Source organism: Elgaria multicarinata, chromosome 12, assembly GCF_023053635.1.
Source record: "Elgaria multicarinata webbii isolate HBS135686 ecotype San Diego chromosome 12, rElgMul1.1.pri, whole genome shotgun sequence".
NCBI lineage: Eukaryota > Metazoa > Chordata > Lepidosauria > Squamata > Anguidae > Elgaria > Elgaria multicarinata.
The window spans coordinates 32,188,952-32,212,907 of record NC_086182.1 but is presented as its reverse complement, the minus strand read 5'-3'; the positions used below and the strand labels follow the sequence as shown (position 1 = coordinate 32,212,907).

The following is a 23,956-nucleotide window of genomic DNA, read 5'->3' as shown; positions in this document are numbered from 1 at the left end:
TTGCTGCTGCTGCAGGCTAGTGGATGTGGCTGAGTTAAAGTAAATGTGTGTGTGTGTGTGTGTGTGTGTGTGTGTGTGTATCTGTATCCACACGCACGTTCGCTTTATGCTACTCTAATGGGAAAGGACATGTAGGGTGGCAAGAAAATCTTGCAAAGGGCATCCAGAAACCAGAATGAGCTGGGCCAGGTTCCTTAAACTTTTTAAGGCATTGCCAAGCAAGCTGCCCTTCATTCATTCATTTCTCTCTCTTTTTTGTAATTGGGTCTTAGTGTCTCCTGGTATTAGCAATGCACACGCAGCATGATTTTGCAGTCTGTCATGGTTGCAGGTTTTGGGGGCTCAGACCTGTCAGACTGAATATCTCACAGATGCATAGCCTGGCATTTTCTGATACCAGTTTGCAGTCATGGGAGCATGCCTCCCGCAAGCCACTCCAGTGGGGAAAACATTAACATCTGAAGGCCTTATACCTTCTGCCTGTTTGTGGCAGGCTTAAGCCCACCTGATGGTGGCATTTCCCCCTGTGGGTGTATTATTGTGATGCACTCCCACGAGTGAAAATTGCCATGTGTGGGAATTGGCCCTTCGTCTCCGTTCTCTTCAGAAACGAGGCAGAACATCAGTGCTTACGTTCTGCCATGTGAAGAGGTCCACATTGTTTCACAAATCAACACATTCCAACGAGCCTTGCTCTTTATTAGGGAAACAATAGCCACCTCGTTGCATCGGCTGCACAGTAACTTCCAAATGAACTCTGTACACACCCTATACACACCCAGTCATTCGCAGCACCCAATGCTGTGTTAGGATGTGCCAGAACAGCTGGAGTTTTGGGAAATATTTGTGGAAGCTATTGACTTCCCCAGATTGCTGTGAAAACCAGAAGAAAAGAATTTGCATTGCAATGTAAAGGCTCTTTTTTTTTAAAAAAAAGGAACGGGAAGCCTGTATCTTTGGCAAAACTGGCCAATGTTCCCACTGTTATCATAGAATCATAGAATAGCAGAGTTGGAAAGGGGCCTACAAGGCCATCGAGTCCAACCCCCTGCTCAATGCAGGAATCCACCCTAAAGCATTCCTGACAGTTGTCCAGCTGCCTCTTGAATGCCTCTAGTGTGGGAGAGCCCACCACCTCCCTAGGTAACTGGTTCCATTGTCGTACTGCTCTAACAGTCAGGAAGTTTTTCCTGATGTCCAGCCAGAATCTGGCTTCCTTTAACTTGAGCCCGTTATTCCGTGTCCTGCACAATGGTGGGATTTGCATCTGCCCCCACCCCCAAAACTCCAATCTGTTTGGGCCAAGCCCTCCAAAGGAGCATTCTTCCAAGAATGCAAAAATGTGCTGGGAAGAACATTTAAAAGAAGGAAAGTGGTTTTAAAAAGTATTTCAAATCTACATATATAACACATATACAAAAAACAAATCAATGGATTTTTTTTAGTTACACCACCACAGTCTCTGGGTGGCATTAAAATCTGTAGGGCAAATTTTAAAACGTTCACTTCATGCTGCTTGATAATGTGCACACTTTCAAATGAGAGCTCAGCAGTTGGCAAGTTGCTGATACTTTGACTTTGCTTCTTCCCCCAGTCTCCTCCCCCCTCTTATGTAATAACTCTTTAACGGGCTTTGCATAGAATCAGGATCTGAGGCTCTTATCCTGACCTTCACAGGGATTTCTTCCCCTAAGCTTTTACAAGTTGGGAACTGGAGAGGATCAGACTTGTGTATTCTGAGCAGTGAGAATCCAAGCAAAGTTTGGAGTCAGATTCAGACGTGGATTAAGAATACTTACACCTCTGTTAAAGATGGCTTACATTTTCTTGAGTCAAGCTGGCCTCTAGATCCCAACGTCCCTTATCAGTCTCAGCCAGGGTCTAGTCTGTGCTGCAGTTCCTGGAGTGCAGAAATTCTTGTAAGGTCTTCCAGTTTGGATAGAGCATGCCTTATAGCCTTTGACAGGATAGTTGGGGCACTGCAACTTATCCAGGATAGGGCATCAGTTCTGTTAAGTATTCCGTGGAAGATGCTAGTTCCACAGTAGTACATTTCCCTGTCATAGCATTGTGGTGAACGTTGCCCTGCTCAAGAATTCTTCTTCCACGTGCAATGGCAACCCTGCTGTTGAGTACTAGTATCAAAAGGTCATTGCCAGATAGATCCAGATGATAAAATGGAACCCACGAGTGGGTAGTTAGAGCACAAGCACACAGAGGATGGGGAAGCCACTGCACTAGGTTGTGAGTTGTTTACAGGCTAGCAGAAGTGACTTCGAATGGATTCTTTCCTCTCTTATTTCTGACCAGTGTCAAAAACCTCCTCTTGGATGGCCGAGAATGGTCTAGCTCAGCCTTCCTCAACCTGGGGCACTCCAGATGTGTTGGACTGCATCTCCCAGAATGCCCCAGCCAGCCTGGGAGTTGTAGTCCAACACATCTGGAGCGCCCCAGGTTGAGGAAGGCTGGTCTAGTTTGTCCCAGCCAGGTTATTTTGATACTACAACAAATGCAACCCAACTTCTACAGCCAAGTTACGCAAGAGTGAATTGTTTTTATGAAGTCTAGATAGGCTTCTTGCAAAATTCTGGAAGAAGAAATATAGGGCCCAAATCAGGCTTCAACACTTTATTAAAACCTAGACATGGGCTTCTAAGGATTGGAGGTGCTTTTGGTAGCATTACTTCATGGTCTTGCTGTTCTGGGTTACATATGTTTTGGGTAAGCTTTAAATAAACTTTACTTGCATTTTGAAACATGCAGATGTTAGTTTAAACCTTGAGAAATGCATTGTTAGTGTGGCTGGGCTAGCACACCTTGGCGTGACGAAGGGCAGGGTCTACATGTTTTCCAAGGCAAACCTAGAATGCCTCTTCCATTTTCCAGAGCATGGGTGTAGTTCTCTATGTTTTAGTCTGCGGAGCGCTGCCTTTCGATGGACCAACGCTCCCCATCCTGAGGCAACGTGTGCTGGAAGGAAGATTCCGGATCCCCTATTTCATGTCTGAAGGTAATATCTACGTGTACCAGAGCTTTAGAGATCCTTTCGCTGTGATTTCCGTTGTTGATTATCATATGCTGCAGGGATGGTGTGTGCGTGTATATAAAATAAAAGTCCTGAAAGGAATTCCATTTTATCCCTCTGGCAAAAAAAGAGAGGAATTTGGACGGGAAGAACATGATTTCTGACCACACAGAAAGCAAAGTTGCTAAAGGTCAATTTGGATGGCTGCAAATTCACGTTGGTGACGGGGAGACGGGCCTTGTCTGCAGTGGCACCTTCCCTGTGGCACAATCTCCCCTCCGACGTATGTCAGGCCTCAACACTGGTATGTTTCAGGGATTGATTTGAAAGCATACCGGTTTACTTTGGCTTTCCCCCAGCCATGAGCTATCTTTGTACCAGCCTCATGATATTATTTTACATGCGTATATATCTGTGTGTGTAGTTTCTGTTTGTTTTTATTCTTTTATACACCCCTTCAGGAATTATTTCAGATGAGAAGCTGTGTATAAATATTGAAAACAAACATAAACAAATCTGGTAATGCCCAGTACAGCTGGCTGCATGGTCAACTTGTCGTCCGGTTGCTCCATTGTGCAGCTGTATTAGCATGTGATAAAATATGAGTAGCTGAGCACCATTCTTGGACCAGTTGGGTGACGCATCGCCAGCTGTAACATGCATGAAATGTGATGTGAAGTCAGGGGCTCTGTTGGCTCCGTGATTCACCACTGACCTAAACAGCTTCCTAATAACACTCAAGCCACTGCTAAGCCATCTATATTAGCACAAACCAGCTCTTTGATGTGCTGTAGACAGCAGCTAGGACAGCCTTCCTCAACCTGGGGCGCTCCAGATGTGTTGGACTGCATCTCCCAGAATGCCCCAGCCAGCTGGCTGGGGCATTCCGGGAGTTGTAGTCCAACACATCTGGAGCGCCCCAGGTTGAGGAAGGCTGGTCTAGCTTGTCCCAGCCAGGTTATTTTGATACTACAGAAATGCAACCCAACTTCTACAGCCAAGTTACGCAAGAGTGAATCGTTTTTATGAAGTCTAGATAGGCTTCTTGCAGAATTCTGGAAGAAGAAATATAGGGCCCAAATCAGGCTTCAGCACTTTATTAAAACCTAGACATGGGCTTCTAAGGATTGGAGGTGCTTTTGGTAGCATTGCTTTATGGTCTTGCTGTTCTGGGTTACATATGTTTTGGGTAAGCTTTAAATAAACTTTACTTGCATTTTGAAACATGCCCCAGCCAGCATTCTGGGAGTTGTAGTCCAACACATCTGGAGCGCCCCAGGTTGAGGAAGGCTGATCTAGGATGTCGTATTTAACAGTGCTAAGCCGTGATGAACAAATGGGCTTGTTCCACCTGTTTTGTATGAGCTGGTGAATGAGCCGCAATCGGTTGCGGTGCATGCTGGCTGCCATTATGAATATTCAAGCCGTGGCGGGTGGGTACTGCAGTCTTTTGTGACATGTAAACTCAGGCAGGGTGGCTTGTTGCCATGGGTAACAAGCCACCCAGAACGCATGGGCTGCAATAAAATTCTGGGGTGGCTTGTTAACCTTGGCAACAAGCCAGCCTGCCTGGGTTCATACATCACGATAAGCCATGGCGCCCACCCACCACAGCTTGAATTGTGGAATAAGGCAGCGTTCTTTGCCACATAACTCCTTTGTGTCCTTAGTTATGTTACATCATTTTTCAAATGCAGATATTTTATGCCTCGGTCCTGAGTCTCCACTGCTTAATGCAGTTGTAGTGCTTTTGTGAACATCCGTTGGACCCATGGGTGCGAATAATTATTATTATTCCTTTTATTGTGCCTGCAGCTAGAAATAATTGTGCTGTTCCCCCTAATTTGCTCACCTGTGGGAGAGAGGGATTTTGTGCTTTGTACAAAACTAAAGTCCTTGACTTCAAGATTATTTTTATTTTTAACAAGAATTTACTTGGCATCTAAAACTAAGCAGTTTGGCTATTGTTAATAGCCTGTATCAATCGGTGTTGGACTAATGACCTCTTAACTTGATCCCATATGAGCTCTATATCGAGTTGGGCTCTTCACCCTTTCTTTGTCCGTGTAGAGTGTGAACATCTGATCCGGAGGATGCTGGTCCTGGACCCATCTAAGAGGCTGACAATTGCTCAGATTAAGGAGCACAAGTGGATGGTAGTAGAGGTTCCTGTTCAGAGGCCCGTCCTGTACCCCCAAGGTCAAGAGAACGAGCCCTCAATTGGGGAATACAATGAGCAAGTCTTGCGACTGATGCACAGCTTGGGAATAGACCAACAAAAAACTATTGAGGTATTTTATTTATTTACAATATTTACATACTGCTGCCTGTCCAAGGGTTTCGGAGTGGTGGACAAATGGGATAAAAGAATAAAAACAGAATGTAACCATCATTAGAAATTACGTTTTAAAAGAACAGGTACAGATTGGACCACGACCAGTCATTCAGAGAAAGCTTCTTGGAACAATATTTTCAGGAGGCACCCAAAACAATAAAACATTGGTACCTGCCTGACCTCCAACAGGAGGGAGTGCCATAAGAACTTATGTACCATGTACATAAGAACAATGTACATGGTACAGCACCATGTACATTGATGGTGCTATATAAATAAAGAAGAAGGAGAAGGAGAAGAAGGAGAAGGAGGGGGCCACCACACTGAAGGCTCTTCTTCTGCTGGACTCTAATTGGGCCATAGATCCATGTGGAACCACAAGGCATATGCCCTCAGTGGCCAGGCAGGTTGGTGAGGGAGAAGGCACGCTCTCAGGGATCCTGGTCCCAAATTGTTTAGGGCTTTGTACACTCCTACCAAAACCTTAAACCTGCCCCTGTAGCAAATAGACAGCCAGTACAATTCTCTCAGCAAAGGCGATGCATGCTGAAAACAGGCAGCTTCTAACAACAGCTGAGCTGCTGCGTTCTGCACTAGCTCCAGCTTCTGGAGCAGCCTCAAGGACAGCCCCACATAGAGCACATTGCAGTAATCCAGCCTTGAGGTTCCTCATGCCTGTACCTCTGTGGCCAAGCTATTCCTGTCCAGGAGAGGCCATAGTTGGGGAACCAGCCAAAGCTGGTAAAAGGGATTTCGAACCACCATGCCCACTTGGGCCTCCAGCAACAATGATGAATCTCAGAGTACCCCCAAACTACGGACCTGAACTTTCAGAAGGAATGCAACTCCATCCAGAAGTAGGCAATGAGCCTATTTCCTGGAATCGGGGTCCACTCACCCAAGGCCTTCCGTCTTTCCAGGATTCAGTTTCAGTTTATTGGCCCTCATCCATTAGTGCGTCTAGGCACTGATCCAGGACTTGCACCGCCTCTCCTGATTCGGATGCCGCAGGGCAATAAAGCTGTGTGTCATCAGCGTACTCCTGGCACTTGGCTCCCAATCCCCTAATGACCGCTCCCCAGTGGCTTTGTACAGCTCTTGGCAATGGCAGCAAAATGCACGGTGCCCGTAGGTGAGATGCTACCAGCGAAGTCGGCTGGTGGTTGGCCAACCGTTACTAGTGAACTAGGACCCTTTGATCTGCAGGAAATGCTTTGCTTGCTATCTTCTCCCCAGCCCACCCCCATAAATGAGGTGAGAGGGGTGGGGTGGCACTCCCCCTGTTTATGGAACTGCCTCCTAGGAGAGATGGAATTTGCCTCCACTCATGAATATTTTAAACGTAAGTTTTTAAAAAAACCCACCTTACTTATGAAAATATTTTGCTCCTGATTTGTTGGTTTTGGTGTTTATAGGTTACGTTGTTATTGTTATATTTTACATTGTTTTGTTGTGATAGCAGGATTTTATTGTTGTTTTTCTAGTAGTTGTATTAATATTGTCTGCTGCTCTATGCTCCATTCGGAGGAAGGGCAGGGTACAAATGGTGATGATGCTTCTGAAGAGTGTGTCATACCAATATGGACTCTGGATCGAAATCAGTATTGAACAAAGCGGCAAGGACTTACCTATTTTTTAGGGCAGCCTTCCTCAACCTGGGGCGCTCCAGATGTGTTGGACTACAACTCCCAGAATGCCCCAGCCAGCTGGCTGGGGCATTCTGGGAGATGCAGTCCAACACATCTGGAGCGCCCCAGGTTGAGGAAGGCTGTTTTAGGGGCTACCTCCATGCCACCCCACCCCACCTGGATTTGGTATTTTATCTTTTCAAATGGGCCAAACTGAGAGTACTTTAAAATACTCTTTTAAATACTTTAAAATTAAAGTATTAAAGGGAGTACTTTTAAATACTTTAAAATGTTGTCATCCTCATGTTTTGTTTTGTTTTAAGGCAAGAACTCTCTTTTTGTAAAGGTGTTTGTTTTTCCTAAACCTTCTCTACCAAGCCTTCCTATATTTCATAGCCTAAAGAAGGAGGGAATGTTCAGGTGGGCTTATTTTCCATTGTATTTACTGGGCACGTTTTGAGAGATAGTGGGGATAATGAGAAGAGCAAAACAGGAAATAACCTCCCTTTTGCTTTAAGCTTCTGAAATGTGAGATTTGACAAAAGAAAAAAAAAATATCCTTAGAGAAGCAAGCAATTGCCTCTTTATTTTTGGTTTCTCAGCTAGGATTCCAAATCAAGCCTCTTACCAGAAATAAATGCTAAAATGCTCCCTGAGGAGTCTGTGTGATCACTTCCTTCAGAATGGTCGATATTTTTAGCCCGTGTGGAGTCTGCAGTATTAATGCTTCCTGCCAGAAAGTAGCAGGGGGCAGGGAATGAAACCTTGGGCCGTTCTTTCCCCAGAGCTGCATTTCCCATTGTGGCTCAGAATTTGGAATGGCTCGCGCCGGCCTTTGTTGCTGTTGCTGCTGCGAGGGTCCAAAGGCAGACTCGAGTCCCAGGCATAAGTTGCCGATGAGTTCACCACTGCAGCAGATGCTCTCATAAAGCTGCTGTTAGAGCCCCAGCGCCCAATACTCACCGCCCCTTTGGGCTGGTAGCAGAACGCTGAGCTGGCAGGGATTGGGAGCATCCTGTCCAACTGCCCACCCAAATGGTACAGTAGGACGTGCTTACAGAAAACAGATTGATGCAGTTCCATAAAAGTGAGCCAAGAACACAATTCTAGCTGAGCTGCATACTGGTGGTTGGGAGGTTACTGTCACAGACATAGGGTAGTGAACTTCAGGGGGTAGGAATCTGTCTGTGACAGTAACCTCCCAACCCACCAGTATGCAGCTCAGCTGGAATCTGAGCAGAAAATAAGTATTACACACACGCCTGCGTCTCCAAAGGCCAGGTTATTAGGTGGAATTCTGCCCCTCTCGGTACGCCTTACCTGCGCTGGTTGACTATTCCTAAATACAGGAGAGCATTTTCATTAGCCAGGCTTAATGTCCTTCCCTCCAGATTTCTGGATGGCAGGTGTAGTAAAATTCCAGTGCTCAACAGATGCTGCCCCTGCAACAATATTGAAGTGGAAACTGTATCTCATGTTTTACTGTTTTGTAGATTTTATCTAGGGGCTAGAAATGATCTTCTGTCCCCTACCTTACAATCTTTCCCTGGTCACCCTACTGAATTTTTAACGTCTCTTTTACTTTATAATACAGACAAATCAATCACTGAGCGAGTGGCCAAGTTTTTGAACTTGGCCATTTCTATTAGATCTTCTGTGATCGCCTGTCTTTTTAATAGCTAATGGTATGTTCAGTTTGCTTGTAAAAAAGAAAATCAGTATTACACACACGCCTGCGTCTCCAAAGGCCAGGTTATTAGGTGGAATTCTGCCCCTCTCGGTACGCACACAGTTGTGGCGGGCCCCTTCTGCCCCAGAGAAACGTGAAAGGTAACAGACGCTCTGACACTTGGATGGTTGTTCTCTTCTCAGTCCCTGCAAAACAAGAGCTACAACCACTTTGCTGCTATCTATTACTTGCTCATAGAGCGGCTCAAGTCACATCGCAGCAGCTTCCCCGTGGAGCAACGGCTGGATCCCCGCCAGCGACGGCCGAGCACCATCGCGGAACAAACAGTCGCCAAGGTAAGTCCCTGTTCTGGCAGAGACAGGAGCGTAAGGAGGTGCCCTCGATGCTCACCTGCAGTGGCGCTCCAGGGTTTCAGGCCTACTGCAGCTGCTGGGGATTGAACCTGAGACCGTCTATGTGCAAAGCAGGTGCTTTGCCACTGAACTCCGGCACACAAGCCAGCGTTCAGTCAGAGCGCTTTTCCCCCCACTTAGAGAGTCCCATTTTATAAATCCCTGGTTTTAGATCCTGGATCTTGGCTGTTTGCACAAAAGGTTTGCATGTTATTATTATTATTATTATTTATTTATTTATATAGCACCATCAATGTACATGGTGCTGTACAGAGTAAAACAGTAAATAGCAAGACCCTGCCGCATAGGCTTACAATCTAATAAATCATAGTAAAGCAATAAGGAGGGGAAGAGAATGTAAACAGGCACTGGGTAGGATAAAACTAACAGTGTAAAGTCCAAACAACATCAAGTTTTAAAAGCTTGAGGAAAAAGAAAAGTTTTTAGCTGAGCTTTAAAAGCTGCGATTGAACTTGTGGATCTCAGATGTTCTGGAAGAGCGTTCCAGGCATAAGGGGCAGCAGAGGAAAATGGACGAAGCCGAGCAAGGGAAGTAGAGACCCTTGGGCAGGCGAGAAACATGGCATCAGAGGAGCGAAGAGCACGAGCGGGGCAATAGTGTGAGAGAGGAGAGATAGGAAGGAGCTAGACCGTGAAAAGCTTTGAAGGTCGACAGGAGAAGTTTATATTGGATTCTGAGGTGAATTGGAAGCCAATGAAGAGATTTCAGAAGTGGAGCAACATGGTCAGAGCGGCGAGCCAGGAAGATGATCTTAGCGGCAGAGTGGTGGACAGAAACCAGTGGACTGATGTGAGAAGAAGGAAGGACAGAGAGAAGAAGGTTGCAGTAGTCCAACCGAGAAATAACCAGTGCATGTCACAAAAGTCTGCTCTGACCCATTGCACGTCCTTTGATGTGGAATCAATTTTTCCTCTGATGAGTTCCAGAGGCTGGTGCTGTCTGTTGCCATGATAAGAGAATTAGTAAGAGGGACCTAGGCTACTGCCCAGTAACTTTTCTCGGTGGGTTTTTCTGAAGCTGAGCATTCCCAGATGCAACAAAATATGGGTAAAGGCAAGACACTTCTGTTTCAAGGCTCCTTAATAAGCGCTGGCATATCGGTTAAGCTTGCGAGATAAGCACCCACCCACCCACCCAAGTTCAAGCCTGCCACGAACTCTCCGGATGGTTTTAGGTAGGCCAACATCTCTCAGGCTCCGCTCCCCCCTCCCTGCTCTGATCTACAATATGGGAATGATAATACTGACCTTCCTTACAAGGTCACTGTAAGGATTAATGTCACGTATGTGAAGCTGTTTGACCGCTTCAAGGTGCTATAGACATGCTTATTAACTCACTAATGGCTTTCCCTACTAATCATGCCATATTCTGCCTTGGGGAGATGGTGTGACATCCAAGTCACAAACAGTGCCAGATCTGGAGCTGCAGGGTCCGCACTGGCCCACATTAACATCCTCCTAAACCGACTGATTGTCTAGAAAGCAGGCAGGTTGTTAAAACGCATTCAAACTCGTTGGTGAGACATGCTGACTGCATTGCGCTGGGGGATGCTTAGCATGACATTCCTGCTGGCCTTGCCTCTGCTTCAGAAGCAACGATGGAATCCCTGACGTCGTTGCATCTCAATGTTGCGTGAGCCATACACACACTAGGAGCAAAATGTTAGATGGCGTCAGAACTTCTTTCATTCAAAAGTAAGCATGGACCTTGCAAAATATGAGAATTAACGGTAGGTTGGAGCTCCCAGTAGATCCCCAAACGCTGCTCTTATTTCACAAACTTGTATTTGTGTGTGTCCTTTCCCCTCCCCCCCTAAATTATCTAATCCAAGTGTGCGATGCTGGAGACAAGGGAACAACGTCTGCCTGCAGGCCTGGGATCTGCACTGCACCTTGGTGGGTAATGTTGATGTGGCAGCCTCCTTGCTGCCTCTCCGTCTTCCTTTAATCAGCATGACGCCAGTATAATGAGCATTAACTAGCACACACTTAAAATAACAGAGAAGGTACAACTTAACTTTAGCCTTCGGAGAAGCCCTAGTTCTTTATGGCCTCTGTGGAGTCCTGTGTGTGGGTCTGGGCATGCAAAGCCTGAAATACAGAAACGTGGAGAGCTCTGGGCAGAACAGAAACATTCTCAAGAACATTCTGCCTCACATGCAAGTGCCATGTGGGGCAATATGGGATGGGGGGGGGACAACACCTGCTCTGAGCAGTCTGGTCTTTTCTGTCTTCCTTTGTCTTGTCTTCAGGTTAGACTTGTTGGTGTCCAACCACTTAGTTCCTCTCGGGTGTTTTTACTGCGCCCTCTCCATCCCATGTTTTAAACCCCTGGTTCCATTTGTGTTTTCCTTGCGAAACAACTGCTCTTCCTTCCCCATTTCCCTTAACTTCTTACAGGCCCAGGCTGCAGTGGCTCCTGTGAACCTGCGTCCCCAGAACATAAGGTTGCTGCGGTCTCCCGGCCTCCCGCCGACTTCCGCCGCTGAAGCCTTCTCCTTCCCCCCTTCTGCCTGCCATGCAGAATCCGCTTTCATGGAGGAAGAGAGAATTGACACGCCAAAGGTATGTTTTAGATTTCTCAAATGCCACGTTTCGAGTCTACCGGAACTGTGGAGCTGCAAAGGTACTGGCCATTGAGGCAAGTGTGGAATAACAGAAGCATTTTTCTGCTGATCTCTGATAAGTGGGTGCAGAAGAGCTGCAGTTTATTCTACAGTTGTGTGATGGTACTGGTGACTGGCAGTACAGTTGACCAAGGAGCTGGCCTGTTCTAGATGGGGCAGCACCAATCTAATAATAATAATGTATTTGTTTATTTGTTACCTGCCAGGCACGTTGGAGAGGTGCCTGGCTGCTGCTTCCTCCCTCACTGGTGGCCTCTGCAGTGACAGTTGGTAGCAGGAGGGAGGGGGCTCTCAGCTGGAGCTAGACCCAGGCACGGTGGAGAGGTGCCTGGCTGCTGCTTCTCCCTCACTGGTGGCCTCTGCAGAGACAGTTGACAGCAGGAGGGAGGGGGCTCTCAGCTGGAGCTGGACCCAGGCATGATGGAGAGGTGCCTGGCTGCTGCTTCCTCCCTCCCTCTTAACACATCTGGAGCGCACTAGGTTGAGGAACGCTGTTGCAGGACGTTGCAGTGTTGATTCATATTAATGTCAATTGAGGTGGAGAAAAGCCACACTGGAAAAAAGCCAGGTCGAAATATTTCAAATCACAAAAAAAAAAAAAATAACAAACCCATGACTAGGCTTTTTCTTCTTTTTTGGGCTGTGGGCTGTGGCTGCCGCCGCCGCCTTTCGCAGCTCGCTCATGGCAGAAGCAGTGTTAAATCTCCTTGTGGCATTGCACAACGGTTCCCATTTATTTATGGTGCTTGTGCGGGTGTTCTTTTCGCTGTGGTTGACCACCAGAAATGTTTCTGCTATCAGAAGTGGGTTGCTAATAAAAGGCATGTAAGAGGGGGGATTCATTGGCTACTTCATAGCAAAAGGAAGTGGGAGACCCACAGGTATTTTCCAGGGCGGATCGTGTGGGTAGAAAAGACCTCAGATTTCCAGCGGTGCGGTTTCCAATGCCACAATATAAACATAGTACCTGAACCACCTGACTAAGTGTCCAGGAAGGGCTTCTTGAAAAGCCAGGCCTGTTGAAAGGCCCTCTCCGAGTGGCAGCTCTTCCTCTTACCCAGGAACAGGGACTGTGTTAATGCAGGGGCCCGTGTGAGAAATATACTGTGAGCCAAAGGCAGGAGCGAACGTTGGTATTTTATTTTTTTTATAAACAATAAAGTTGGCGTAGCGTTCCTGTGAACGTGATGTTTGCCACATGACAGATAAAGGCTCTCTTGGAACAGGTGAATTGGCAGGTCTTCACATGCTTCCGAGATACTAACTTGTGCTCTAAACAAATGTTTTTAAAGCCAGAGAAGGAAGTTCATTTCAGGAAAGGCTTCTTTTGTGACTGGATCTTCCTGTATTCATTTTTCACGAGTGTTTAATGCCTTGTTAACAACTCTGCCTTCGACAAGGTAGTTGAGAAGACGTTTAAACGGGAGGAAATTTGGAACGAAAATTTGTGAAAAGAAAGATGGAAAAGGTGGTCAGAAGCGCGTAGTGAAAATGCACCTAGCACTTGGCCGTCGCTGTGGAACACATACGGGGAAGCCACAGAGAGATGATAGAATTCAGCTGTGGTGTGAGGGAACCTACCATGTTTTTCGGTTCTAGTATTCTCTGTCTGATGCCTCCTTTCTAAGTAGATCTCAAGCAGAAGTGCTGACAGTTCTTAACTTACTTCATAGACGTTTCCTCCTTCTCTGCAAAATGTGAAACTTCATGCCGAAAGGTTTGCAGAGAGGGCGCCAGTCATGTTAAATCTGTTGCAGCATAAACAATGACGAGCCTAATGTAAAGTAGTATTTTCTTTAACCACTCACCTGGTTGCAGTTGGAGACCAAGAATTTCACACAGGTGAGCGCGTGAAATTCTCTCTGGACGAGGAGTGAGCAGGCTGGCGAAAGAGCAACCCATCCCTCCTTCACCTGCCGAATCCGCCTCCGTGCTGGTTGCAATATGAAAGCCAGTAAGGATGGTGCCCTTCCTAGGCTGCACACGCAGGAGGTGATGGCTTTTGCCGCATGTCTAGTGTAGAAATCAAGCAGCCGGGAGTGATCCGTGCCTTCGCCACCAGCCCGCCCTGTTTCTATACTGGGCACGCAAGAAGCGCCTTTGCCTTCTGCATGTCCAGCACAGAGCAGTCTGGGAAAGGGGGGCGGGGTTTTTCCAAGTCTCCTCAGCCAGCTACTGCCCTTAAGTTTTTACAAGCCTCTCTTGTGAATAAAAAGCAAATGAGTAAAAAAAAAAGTTGAAAGCTACTACTTTTCAGAGGCTGAGCAACAAGGCTGACTTAAAGACTTGCAGATTTATTGTAGCATAAGCTAAATCATAAAGATGCCGTAAGACTCTTTGTCATTTATGCTGGAAAGGACACCGTTGGATGGATTTCGGTTTAGACGCATGGTGTTGCGGCCGGTTTGCAGCAAGTCTTAGATTTCCTCACGTTTCGAACAGCCTGTCAACTTGCAAATGTGTGCTGAAAACGACTAGCCCTCAAGTTTCCTTTGAGCCGAGAATTTCCTTGTCATTTTTCAGCTATCATGGCAGTTGCTTTCCTGCCTTGTTTACATTGTGAGACGCTGGAAACTTGGCCCGCAGCACGACGCTTTAATTGAAACGGGGTTGTTAGCGTTTGCTTTTAGTTCATTTCATGAGTAGTAACAAGCTTGCTGGGACCTTCAAGTTGTCGAAAAATATTAGTAGCCTTTCTGTCTCTATGCCTTCCTCTTGTTTTCTCTCCCACCCTGCAACTAGAAATTCACAGCCTACCCAGGAGAATCTGTAGTTCAGCAGAACTCTCCTTTGGTTCTGCTTACTGTAGCTCATACAGGAAAATTTGTATAGACAGTTGCTCCAATGAGCTTTGCACATTCACACATCAAACTCGGAGTTCTGTGCTGATGGGTCCTGAAGGAAAGTGGGAGATAACGAAGATGTATGTGAGCTGGCAGGAGAGAAACGTTCTGGCGCTCTTGCGGCTTGAGCACAAATTGGCCCAATGCATGTTTATATAGTGTGTGTATACCTACGTAGCGAGTAACGCAATCTGTTCTTGCACATTCATTGCCTCATTAAAATTGGCATGTTTTTTATTCTGTCTGATTCATTGATTGCCAGTATGGGAGGTTGTTATATTTACATCAGAGGAGCACGGACTTGGCCTGTCTAGCCCACTATCTTTAACAGGAGATGACGCAAAGGTGGCTTATAATAATTCGCTTCATTTTTGCATGGTTTATATATATTTTCCTATGCGCTTGTTACGACGGCTGCATTTCCTACAGCTGGCTTTGGGTTGCAGTACTAAAACAGAAGAGCACGAATTGGAGCCTGCCCAGAAAAGTCACCCAAGTAGCATGAGGTCACTGATTACCCTGCCTAAGGCGATCCAAGAAATCCTTTGCTTGCTATTTGGGCTAGGAGGAATTGCCACAGGAATAAACCCATGTATTTGGGTGTCAGGTGTGTATCACTATGCCCGACGCCCAAATGATCCTCCACCTAAAAGCATCCCAAGACAAGGGCGCTTAGAGTGCTTCACCCTTATAAAAGACTTCTGAGTACGTAGGTCAAGAGATGAATTGGGAGATCTCCCGTGCTTTCGTGGTGTGTAGAACGGGCTGTCTCTGAAAAGGCTGGGTTAATTTGAACAGGGCTCTTATCATGTGGCATCCTGACCGTGGATGTTGGCAAGCTCTGGTTTAATCCCGTGTACACTTTGGAATGGCAAAAAGAACTCAGGCCCGTTAATCCAGGAAGATTTCTCTTTATAACAGCTATTAAGGCAAGTCAAAAGCTGTTTTCTTTTGACTTACTACAAACCATCTGAAAAGTAAAAGCTGGGAAACCTGTCTTGAAACGGGGACGCCGTTCCACCAAATTATTTGTTCCGTGTCACCTCTGCTGACTTAATTAAGTTGGCTGTGATTGCAATTGCTGCTTACCCAGCCCTGCTGCTAACAGATAACTCCGTGCTCTTGTGACGCGGATAGTAGCCTGGTGCCAGCTACAGAACTTCTTGCAGCTGGCTCGATGCTCCAGAAAGGGTCCCGCCTCACCTAACAGAAGCCCCACTGCTGAGTTAGCAGCTGTAGAGTTTTGAGAGAAACGCAACTTTGCCTCCAGGGAGAAAGTATGGAGCTCACTCTCTCATTTTGCAGCTGCGTTGCTTAAAATACCAGGACCTGCTCATGCAGGAGGTGTTGTCTTAAACCTGTTTGTCTTCTCTGCTGGATTGTCAGATCCAATCTAGCCAGCAGGGCTTGACACCGCTTACCGTATTTCTTGCAGTCATCTGGGGTACCTTGGCCTTGTTCCCTGCTCTTATGACGGAGAAGCAAGCAGCTTCCCCCAGAGATGTCTTCACATGTACAGACGTGCACACAGCCTGCTCCTCCTCTGTCATGTCTTGAGACAGGGGTGGGGAACTTGTGGGCCCTCCAGCTGCTGAGCAGCTCCAGCTGCCATGCAGGCAGGAGCAGATGGGAATTGGGTTCCCCACCCTTGGCCCATGGGGTGGACACACCAGCAACGCATATAGCCCTAGTTCCCCCTTCAACGTGTTTAGGCAAAGGCGTTGCAGAGCTGGGGAAATGCATGCGGTGCTGATGCCCTTCCCCATGTCATAAACATAATTGTAGCTGGAGGTGCCTTGATGGTGCATTGATGGCCTGTGCAGCCCCCTGTAGCTTGGCAGCGAGATCTGTGTTGCCTCTGAAATGTCCATGCCTGCAGCAGTTGGCAAAGTGCAGGGCTGTGCTATTTGCGTTAGCGAAACACGCAGGAGCTGCTTCTGTTTGTATTTCAGCCTCTCAGTACAGAGAGCTACAACAAAAAGTCATTCCTGGGGCAAAGGCAAGTACAGAATGGAGGTCGTGGTGGTGGTGGCCCCACGATCGTTGTCAGCATCCCAGACTAGTGTCCCCTGTGCCTTGTGTCGCTAGGGGAGTCCTTTTCGAGGCAAGAAGGGCTGCCCCTCCTTGCTTAAGGGCCTAAGGAGCGTCCAAAGAGTTATTGTACAAGGTGATTTTTTAAAATTAAAAAAAAAACCTTTAAAACGATTAGACCTAGGTGGTTTTTTAAGCAGCAGCAAAAAACGAAGAAACAGTGAATCATTTAGCACCCTGCACCTAAAGACAATGAAAGATCCATCACAGAGATCCTTGAGATCCATCACAAGGCAGAGAATCTAGAGAGAACTTTCACTTGCATCAAAATCACTTGCATTGAAACCAGTCACCAGAGCAGCCCGACAGGTATTTCTGGAGTTGATGCAACAGACTCATGACAGGGTGAAGCTCAGGTGATCACCTTTTTACCTGAGAACCTCCCTTCGACCACGTGCATACTTGCTCTGCATTTCTTTTTCCCCCTTCACACGTTGCAGAGTCGCTCCTCCACACTGATTTGCAACGCGGTTGTTCACATGTGGAATTCACCCCGATGGTCCACAACCCCTCTGGAAGTTGGAAGGACCAAAACCGAGATACACAAAGCTGATGCGATTCCTTCTCTATGCTGAAACCCTCTGCGACGTACTGTTTCAAGCTTCACGGCCAGGGTGCCTGTTTTGTCGGGTGCCTGTTCACGGAGAGTTTGCTCCCCTCGCTGAAGTGCTGCCTAAGAAACTTTCTCCCACATGATAAACCAGAGTAAAACTCACACAGGTTTTTAGGCCTCCGTGCAAGCTCTTAGATAAGTGGACACTTGGCCCAGTGCCAGCAGTTTAGCAATTAACTAATTTTGAAGCTGATCCCATGAGACAGTTTTCTTGATGGAATTCAGAAGCAGCTGCTTAAATGACTGGGAATTAGTCAAGAGCAGCGAGGTCACTCATCCACTGGCTGGAAGAGCTGTTTATTTTAAGAGCAGCACACCTGGGGCACGGCCTTCTGGGAGCGTCTCCTGTGCAGATCCCCATCGGATAAGAGCACCTGCCTGTTCTGCTTCACGGGATTGCTCAGGAGAATTCCCAGTCAATTGTGTCCCCTGGTCTCTGGTTCCTGTGGAGAAGGTCTTGCAGTCTTCAGTTGGACGGTCATCTTGGGCTGACCTCTATTCCTTGTTCCAGAATGAAGTTGCCACGCAGGTCCCAGAGAATGGGGAAAGACGGCTGATGTTGGATTAACTTCTGTTACCGGTCTGGGTAGAGGGATGAAAAGGCTCTGCTGAACTGGGGAGCTTGCCCATTCTCACCAGGAGAAGGTGGCCCTCAGAAAGGTCACCTCACTGGTTTTTGTTTCTGATGTTCCTTGCCAGTTCTAATCTTGACTTTTTGACAATCAGCTTCCTGGGAGGTGGCAGATTGCATCTGCTCTTTTTTGGGGGGTGGGGGAAGCCTGCCCCTCTGTTGTGTAACTGCCTGTCGCTTGATTCGCAGAGATGCCGAATGCCAGGGAGCCTCTGTAGAGACGTGGGTCATATTGTGTGTGTTTGAGTGTCCCCTTTTTTTGCTCTGGTGCTAGGTGAACGGCTGCCTTTTGGATCCTCTCCCCCCTATAATGGGGAGGAAAGGGGGCCAGCCCCTGCCGAGCAGCATGATGGAAACCTCCATTGACGAAGGGATCGAGACAGAGGGGGAGTCCGAAGAGGACCCAGCTCGAGCGTTTGCGGCCCTGCAAGCCACGCGCTGCGGGAAGAGGCGTCACACTCTGGCAGAAGTCACCAATCAGCTGGTTGTCATGCCAGGCACAGGTACAGGTGCTGAAGAACTGAAGAGTGGTGCTGAAGGGTTGCCACAGGCCACCTGCCTTAGGACAGGGGCCACGTGGTGAACCGCCCAGAGGGCTTCGGCGATTGGGCGGCATAAAAATGCAATCAATCAATCAATACGATTCCTCAGCTTCATCCATATGGTTCCCGTTGTGCCCCCCCCCCCCCCCAGGAGCCAAGCAGGGATTTGTGTGAGGCTTCCTGGCGGGGGGAAGCGCAGTTAGGGCTGCAGGCAGCTCAGGGGTGGATCGGAGGCCTCTGGCTCCGTTTTACATCCCACCGAACGCCCGGGCCAACAAAGAGAAGCCCTGTGTGTGTGTGTGTGCGTTTTATTACCTTGGAGCCAACAATGGATTTGCTTTGTAGGAAGATAAGAGGAATAAACATACAGATGGCTTCTGCTTGTTTTGCCAAGCGATCTCATGACAGTGTGCAAAGGCTGGGAAGAGCAAACAGTGTCCGGCTCGCGGATGTTCAAGTGGCCATGGTGACAACTGGAGAGAGTGACTCTCGGTCTTTCCCATGCAAACGGCCTCTTGGAAGCTGTGTGCAGGACATGTTCGTTGCCTGCAAGGAGGAAATCCCAGCCCTTCCACCCAGGTGTTGGCTGCTTTAAAAAAAAAAAAAACGAAAAACCATCAGCGGCGATGCAGCGAGCAGCATCCCGCCAAAATTGCTGCTGAGCAATCAGCCGGCCTGGGCCACTAAGAGGGTCGTGGCTGTAAACCAACAGATACGTTTTCAGGTGCCCTGTAAGGCCGGGGCACACAATGTGTTCTCCCCCACCCCCCGCCACGGTCTGATAAGCAACTCTGAGACCATGTGCAGAAGCTCAGGACTCTCTGAAAGGCAGTGGTGTGGTGGTGACGTGTGCAGTGAAGGCGCTCATCGTGACAGTCCCCAGAGCCACGCCCCCAAGGAGAGTCCAAAATGGCAGGCAGCTGCGTGGCTCCCTACCAACACACCCGTTCTAGCAGTTTTCCTCTCCGTCAGGAGCAGCTCTTAGGTGAAGCCGATGGGTCTTAGTGGCCCGTTCCAGAGCAAGCCACCCCCAAATGCTTCCTCTTCACCTGGCACCATCTCGTGGTCCAAACGCTGCTCTTGCCCACCCAGTACGCCGGCCTTCCTCCTGCTTCCGCTGACTTTTGGAAGGCAGCTGTTTAGCGGTCCTGCCCGTCACAGTAGGCTTAAAGGAAGGGGGGGGGGGGGAACTGAAGACGAACGATAGAAGGCTAAACAGGAAGGAGAAGCTTAACCCCCCAGGGGTCCCCGAGCCGCTGTAGGTGGGGGTCTTGCTCAGTATTTGCCCCTCACCCATGCCTTTTCGGACCTAAAAGAGTATCAGTGAGGTTCCCCCAGTGTGTCATTATCCAGGGGCTGAGAGATCTAGTGTTGCTACGTTTAAGGGCTCTTCAGTGTTCAGTTCCTTACGTTGAAGCGAAAAAAAGGCAGAGTTTGCTTCCTTTTCGTAGGCCCAATTTGCAAACTGTTTGTTTTGGAACAAGTGGACACAGAACTGAAATAGAAAGTGGAAGTGACCCCCAGAACCAGCCTCGGGGGAACTTCGCTCCTGCCCAGCCTAGCGAAGGCTTGAAATTTAACCCTGACACTTCCTGTTAGCTGCATTTGGGAGTCTGCTGTGCCTCGCTCGCTGTTCTTGCCTTGGCAGGCAGCCGAGCACAAAGCTCCCCCTGGTAGACTCGGGAAGACATTGCCCCCTCCCCAAGGTCACCGCTGACAGCCTAGACCAGACTTCCCCAACGCGGTGACCCCAGATGTGTTGGACTACAGCCAACGTGGCCCATGGCTCTGCTGGTGCAGGACGATGGGGGAGTTAGTCCGACACCTCTGCAGATGGGAGAGTCACAGCTTTATGTGAATTGACCGTTGCAGAGCTAGAAAGTGGTGGGTGTGGGTGTGGCCCTTTGTAGGCCCTTTTTTATGTTCCAGTTAGTCAGTAGGGGCTTTAGACACAGAGGCTTTCTGGCTTTGGTAGATAACTGTTCGTTCTATTTACTGTGGATTCTCCTGGCTTCTAAAGGGAAAGTCTTTTCCATGGACGAGAACCAATCCTTGAGCAGCGTCGACTCTGAATATGACATGGGATCCATCCAGAGGGATCTTAACTTCCTGGAAGACACCCCCTCCCTGAAGGAAATGGTATTGGCCAATCCACCAGCTCCAAGGATGACCCCTCCTTTCATAGGCCTGAGACCCACTAATCCAGCCATGCAGGCTCTGGCCTCCCACAAGCGAGAGGCCCACAACCGCTCGCCGGTCAGTTTCCGAGAGGGACGCAGAGCTTCGGACACATCTCTGACACAAGGTAACGGCTGGCAACGGGTCCGTTCTGTTGCCATGTCACGTGCTTTGGGGCAGGCTGGCTGGGTGGGTGGGTGCCCCACGTGTGTGGATATGGTGGGGGTGCTCAGAAATACGCTGCTGCAGGTTTTCAGGTAATTTTAACCTGAAAGCGTCACACGTGGACTGCGCGAGCCACGCTCCGTCCTGTGCCATCGGCCAATTAGCATTCTGAGCGTGAAAGCGGGCCTTGAGTTCCCCCCCCAAACGTCCTTGGTTTTGTTTGAACACGATCACCTCAACGTTCCTCATGCCGGATTTTCTCTTGAACCCTTCTTTTTCCCCCCAGATCTGGAATGTCCAGTTGTTTAATATTTTTTGAAGGGGGCAAGGAGAGGGAGGGTTGCTTCTATCTACAACTCAAGTTCCCATCGTACTGCGTATGTCTACTCAGAAGTAAATCCTATTGAGTTCAGTAGTATTTACTCTCGAGCGTGTAGGATCATAGCCTCAGTGTTCATCACCATTTTTTCCCTACAACCATTTGGTGTTTTCTAATGGCTGCCTTTTAAAAGAAGTGTGTGTGTGTGTGTGTGTGTGTGTGTGTTGGAAACACATGAAGAGCAGCGCAGGAACAAAGAGAAAACCCTAAACAAAATGTAAAAGTTTTAAAACAGAGAACTCTCCGTAACGGCCTATTATTGTCTTTTTGTTCTGCCTGTTCTTGACCTAGGAATTGTAGCCTTCCGACAGCACCTTCAGAATCTGGCCCGAACCAAAGGAATCCTAGAGCTGAACAAAGTCCAGCTGTTGTACGAACAGATGAGGTCGGAAGAAGAGCCTGCCCTGGATTTCACCTCTGCCCATTTGCAAGGCCTGGGGAGCGGCCCCCAGCAGGTACGGTGTTGGCGAGCGCCCCCAGCCCCTCGGTCGGGGCGCTGGGGAGCCTTCCTCGGCCGCTTCCGCACCAAAGAGGAGTCTAGAGGTGCTGGAAGGCGTTGGGGGAGAGGGGGCAAGCGTGCTGGGCCACCGGGCCACCAGGCCACCCAGGAGGCCGAGGAAGAAGCTGAGCTGGATGCACGCGTGATGTTAGCTCTCACCTGGTTTTTATTACTTTGTATTTGGTCACGCGCACCCCCCCTCCTCCGATTCATAATGTTTGGGATGCTGGGAAAAGGGGTGCCTTGGAACCGGGGTGTTTACGGTGGTGTGGGAACAAGGGTCTAATGCACCTAAGTGGGAGGGGGCTCCTCTGAGAAGGAGTTGGGAGCTCTGCAGGCCAGGTGGATGTTACTCTCTGGAAGGTGCCTTCCTGACTCTTCTGGCGAGTGTCCAGGCCTCCGCCGCAAACCTGCCAGCTGCAAGTGCAATGACGGCACCTTGGGGATTTTGAACCCCCCCCTTTCCAGCCTTGGCTCTGGGTGGACGGAAGAGAGTCAGGCACAGGTGTTCTCCCCCCCCCCCCCCCCGCTCCTGCTTCCAGGTTTCTAGCCAGTTGCCTGGCTCCTGGTTGGGCTGAAGCAGAACATGGCTGGACATCAGGAAAAACTTCCTGACTGTTAGAGCAGTGCAACAATGGAATCAGTGACCTAAGGAGGTTGTGTCCTGTCCCACATTAGAGGCCTTCAAGAGGCAGCTGGACAAGCATCTGTCAGGGATGCTTTAGGGTGGATTCCTGCATTGAGCAGGGGGTTGGACTCGATGGCCTTGTAGGCCCCTTCCAACTCTGCTATTCTATGATTCTATGATGCCTGAGGGCAGAGGGGGGTCTCCACAGTGTCTTCATCTCCCCCCGTCCCCCTTCCTCTTTTTCTCCCAAGGAAGAGGCATCCCAGCAGCAGGACGCTGCCTCCGCTTTCCCGAACGGCCTGCACCCCCACTTGCTCTCCAGGCGGCAGAGCTTAGAAACGCAGTATTTGCAGCACCGGCTCCAGGTACAGTGCCGACTTGTGAAGCGTTACGCCAGTCCAAACTAGACTGAAGCCTGCAGGGAGCGCCCCTGCCTCTCGTTCCCTCTCGTCTTGCCCCAGGTGAAATGGACCAGGGCAGAAATAAGCCTCTCTTCTCCGCACCTTCCTCGTGTTCTCTGATGCGAGGGGAGGGGAGGCTGAGGTGGCAGCGTTGTCTTCTGTGCACCTCTCCGCCCAAAGCGTCCGTTTTCTCAGGGGAGGGGTGCGGGAGTGGGCAGCCCCCCCCCCCCCCGGGCCAACCAACTCAGCCGCTGTGGCTCTCCGGCAGCTGATTCCCTGATTTTTAAATGCTTCCAGCAGGGTGGTAAAGTGCTGTGCATGTGGTGGAACAACACCTCTTTTTCTTTAACCTTGTTCCAGAAGCCCAGCCTGCTTTCAAAAGCCCAGAACGCCTGCCAGGTTTTTTGCAAGGAGTTACCCCGGAGCCTTGAACAGCAGTTACAGGAGCACAGGTGAGCCAGAAGGCAGGTGCCGCTGATGTGGGCATCTCATCTTGTGGTAAGAGTCATAGGGAGCCTAGTGAGGAAAGGCTGAGTGTGAGCAGACTGACACCGGGACAACCACCAGCTCCAAACAACAGGACCAGCCCCACCGGCAGAGTGCAGATGCGGGGGGGGGGGGCTTCCCCAAGAGCTGATCCCTGCGCAGCCATCAAAAACTACCACAAAAGTCACAGGAGCCCTCCCAGTTAGCCTGTGGCCCACGCTTCCCATCATCCTCAGCCAGCACGATCCATTCGCCCTGCACTGTTCCCTCCCTCCCCCCCACTCATCCGCCCCTCTTTAAGCATGAGAGAGGAGAGCTGCTCCTTTCTGCTCCTTTGAGTCTTGGCAGCGAGGGACCGGCATGCTGAGCTCTACGAAGACAAGTCTGAGATGGGTGGGTGAACCCTGCCCTTGCTCAGAATTGAATTGGGGGCCGGCCTCAGAAGGCGGGGTGGTGGTGGTGGTGGTGGTGGACGACTCCGCCAGGGCTTACCGCTGCTCGTGCCCCAGGCTGACGCTCTCCTGCTGTCCAGACTTGGAAGCTTTCTTCAAAGTAGTGTTGATATCTCTATTACTCTATTAGGCCCAATCCAGAGGTCACCAATCACGTGCAAACAAACCGCCGCACCACCTGGGGGAGCCCATTGTGCATCTCTGCAGCCCCCTCCCCGATGCGAAGACCCTGACCAACGCCGCCCGCCTTCACTTTTGGCGTGACGGGACAAGGGTTGTGGCTTTCGGGAGAGGCCGAGCTAACGTTTCTGGGTCTCTCCCCTGATTCAG

The 23,956-nt window shown here is 49.1% G+C and overlaps 2 protein-coding genes across 3 annotated transcripts in view; both read left to right on the top strand.

Moving 5' to 3' along the window:
- The window catches only part of DIXDC1 (DIX domain containing 1), a 309,778-nt gene that overhangs the window by 109,199 nt on the left and 176,623 nt on the right, over nt 1-23,956 (top strand). The window lies entirely within an intron of this gene.
- The window catches only part of SIK2 (salt inducible kinase 2), a 74,186-nt gene that overhangs the window by 45,687 nt on the left and 4,543 nt on the right, over nt 1-23,956 (top strand). The window contains exons 6-15 of one of the 2 annotated variants that reach the window (XM_063139312.1): nt 2,887-3,010; nt 5,096-5,316; nt 8,861-9,013; nt 11,492-11,656; nt 18,171-18,399; nt 20,459-20,743; nt 21,452-21,615; nt 22,539-22,652; nt 23,049-23,140; nt 23,757-23,926. In XM_063139312.1, the coding sequence (XP_062995382.1) occupies nt 2,887-3,010; nt 5,096-5,316; nt 8,861-9,013; nt 11,492-11,656; nt 18,171-18,399; nt 20,459-20,743; nt 21,452-21,615; nt 22,539-22,652; nt 23,049-23,140; nt 23,757-23,859 (1,650 nt within the window). In that variant the 3' untranslated portion in view covers nt 23,860-23,926. Of the gene's footprint in view, nt 1-2,886; nt 3,011-5,095; nt 5,317-8,860; nt 9,014-11,491; nt 11,657-18,170; nt 18,400-20,458; nt 20,744-21,451; nt 21,616-22,538; nt 22,653-23,048; nt 23,141-23,756; nt 23,927-23,956 lie in introns of those variants that run through there. The other variant, XM_063139311.1, reaches the window with a different exon arrangement.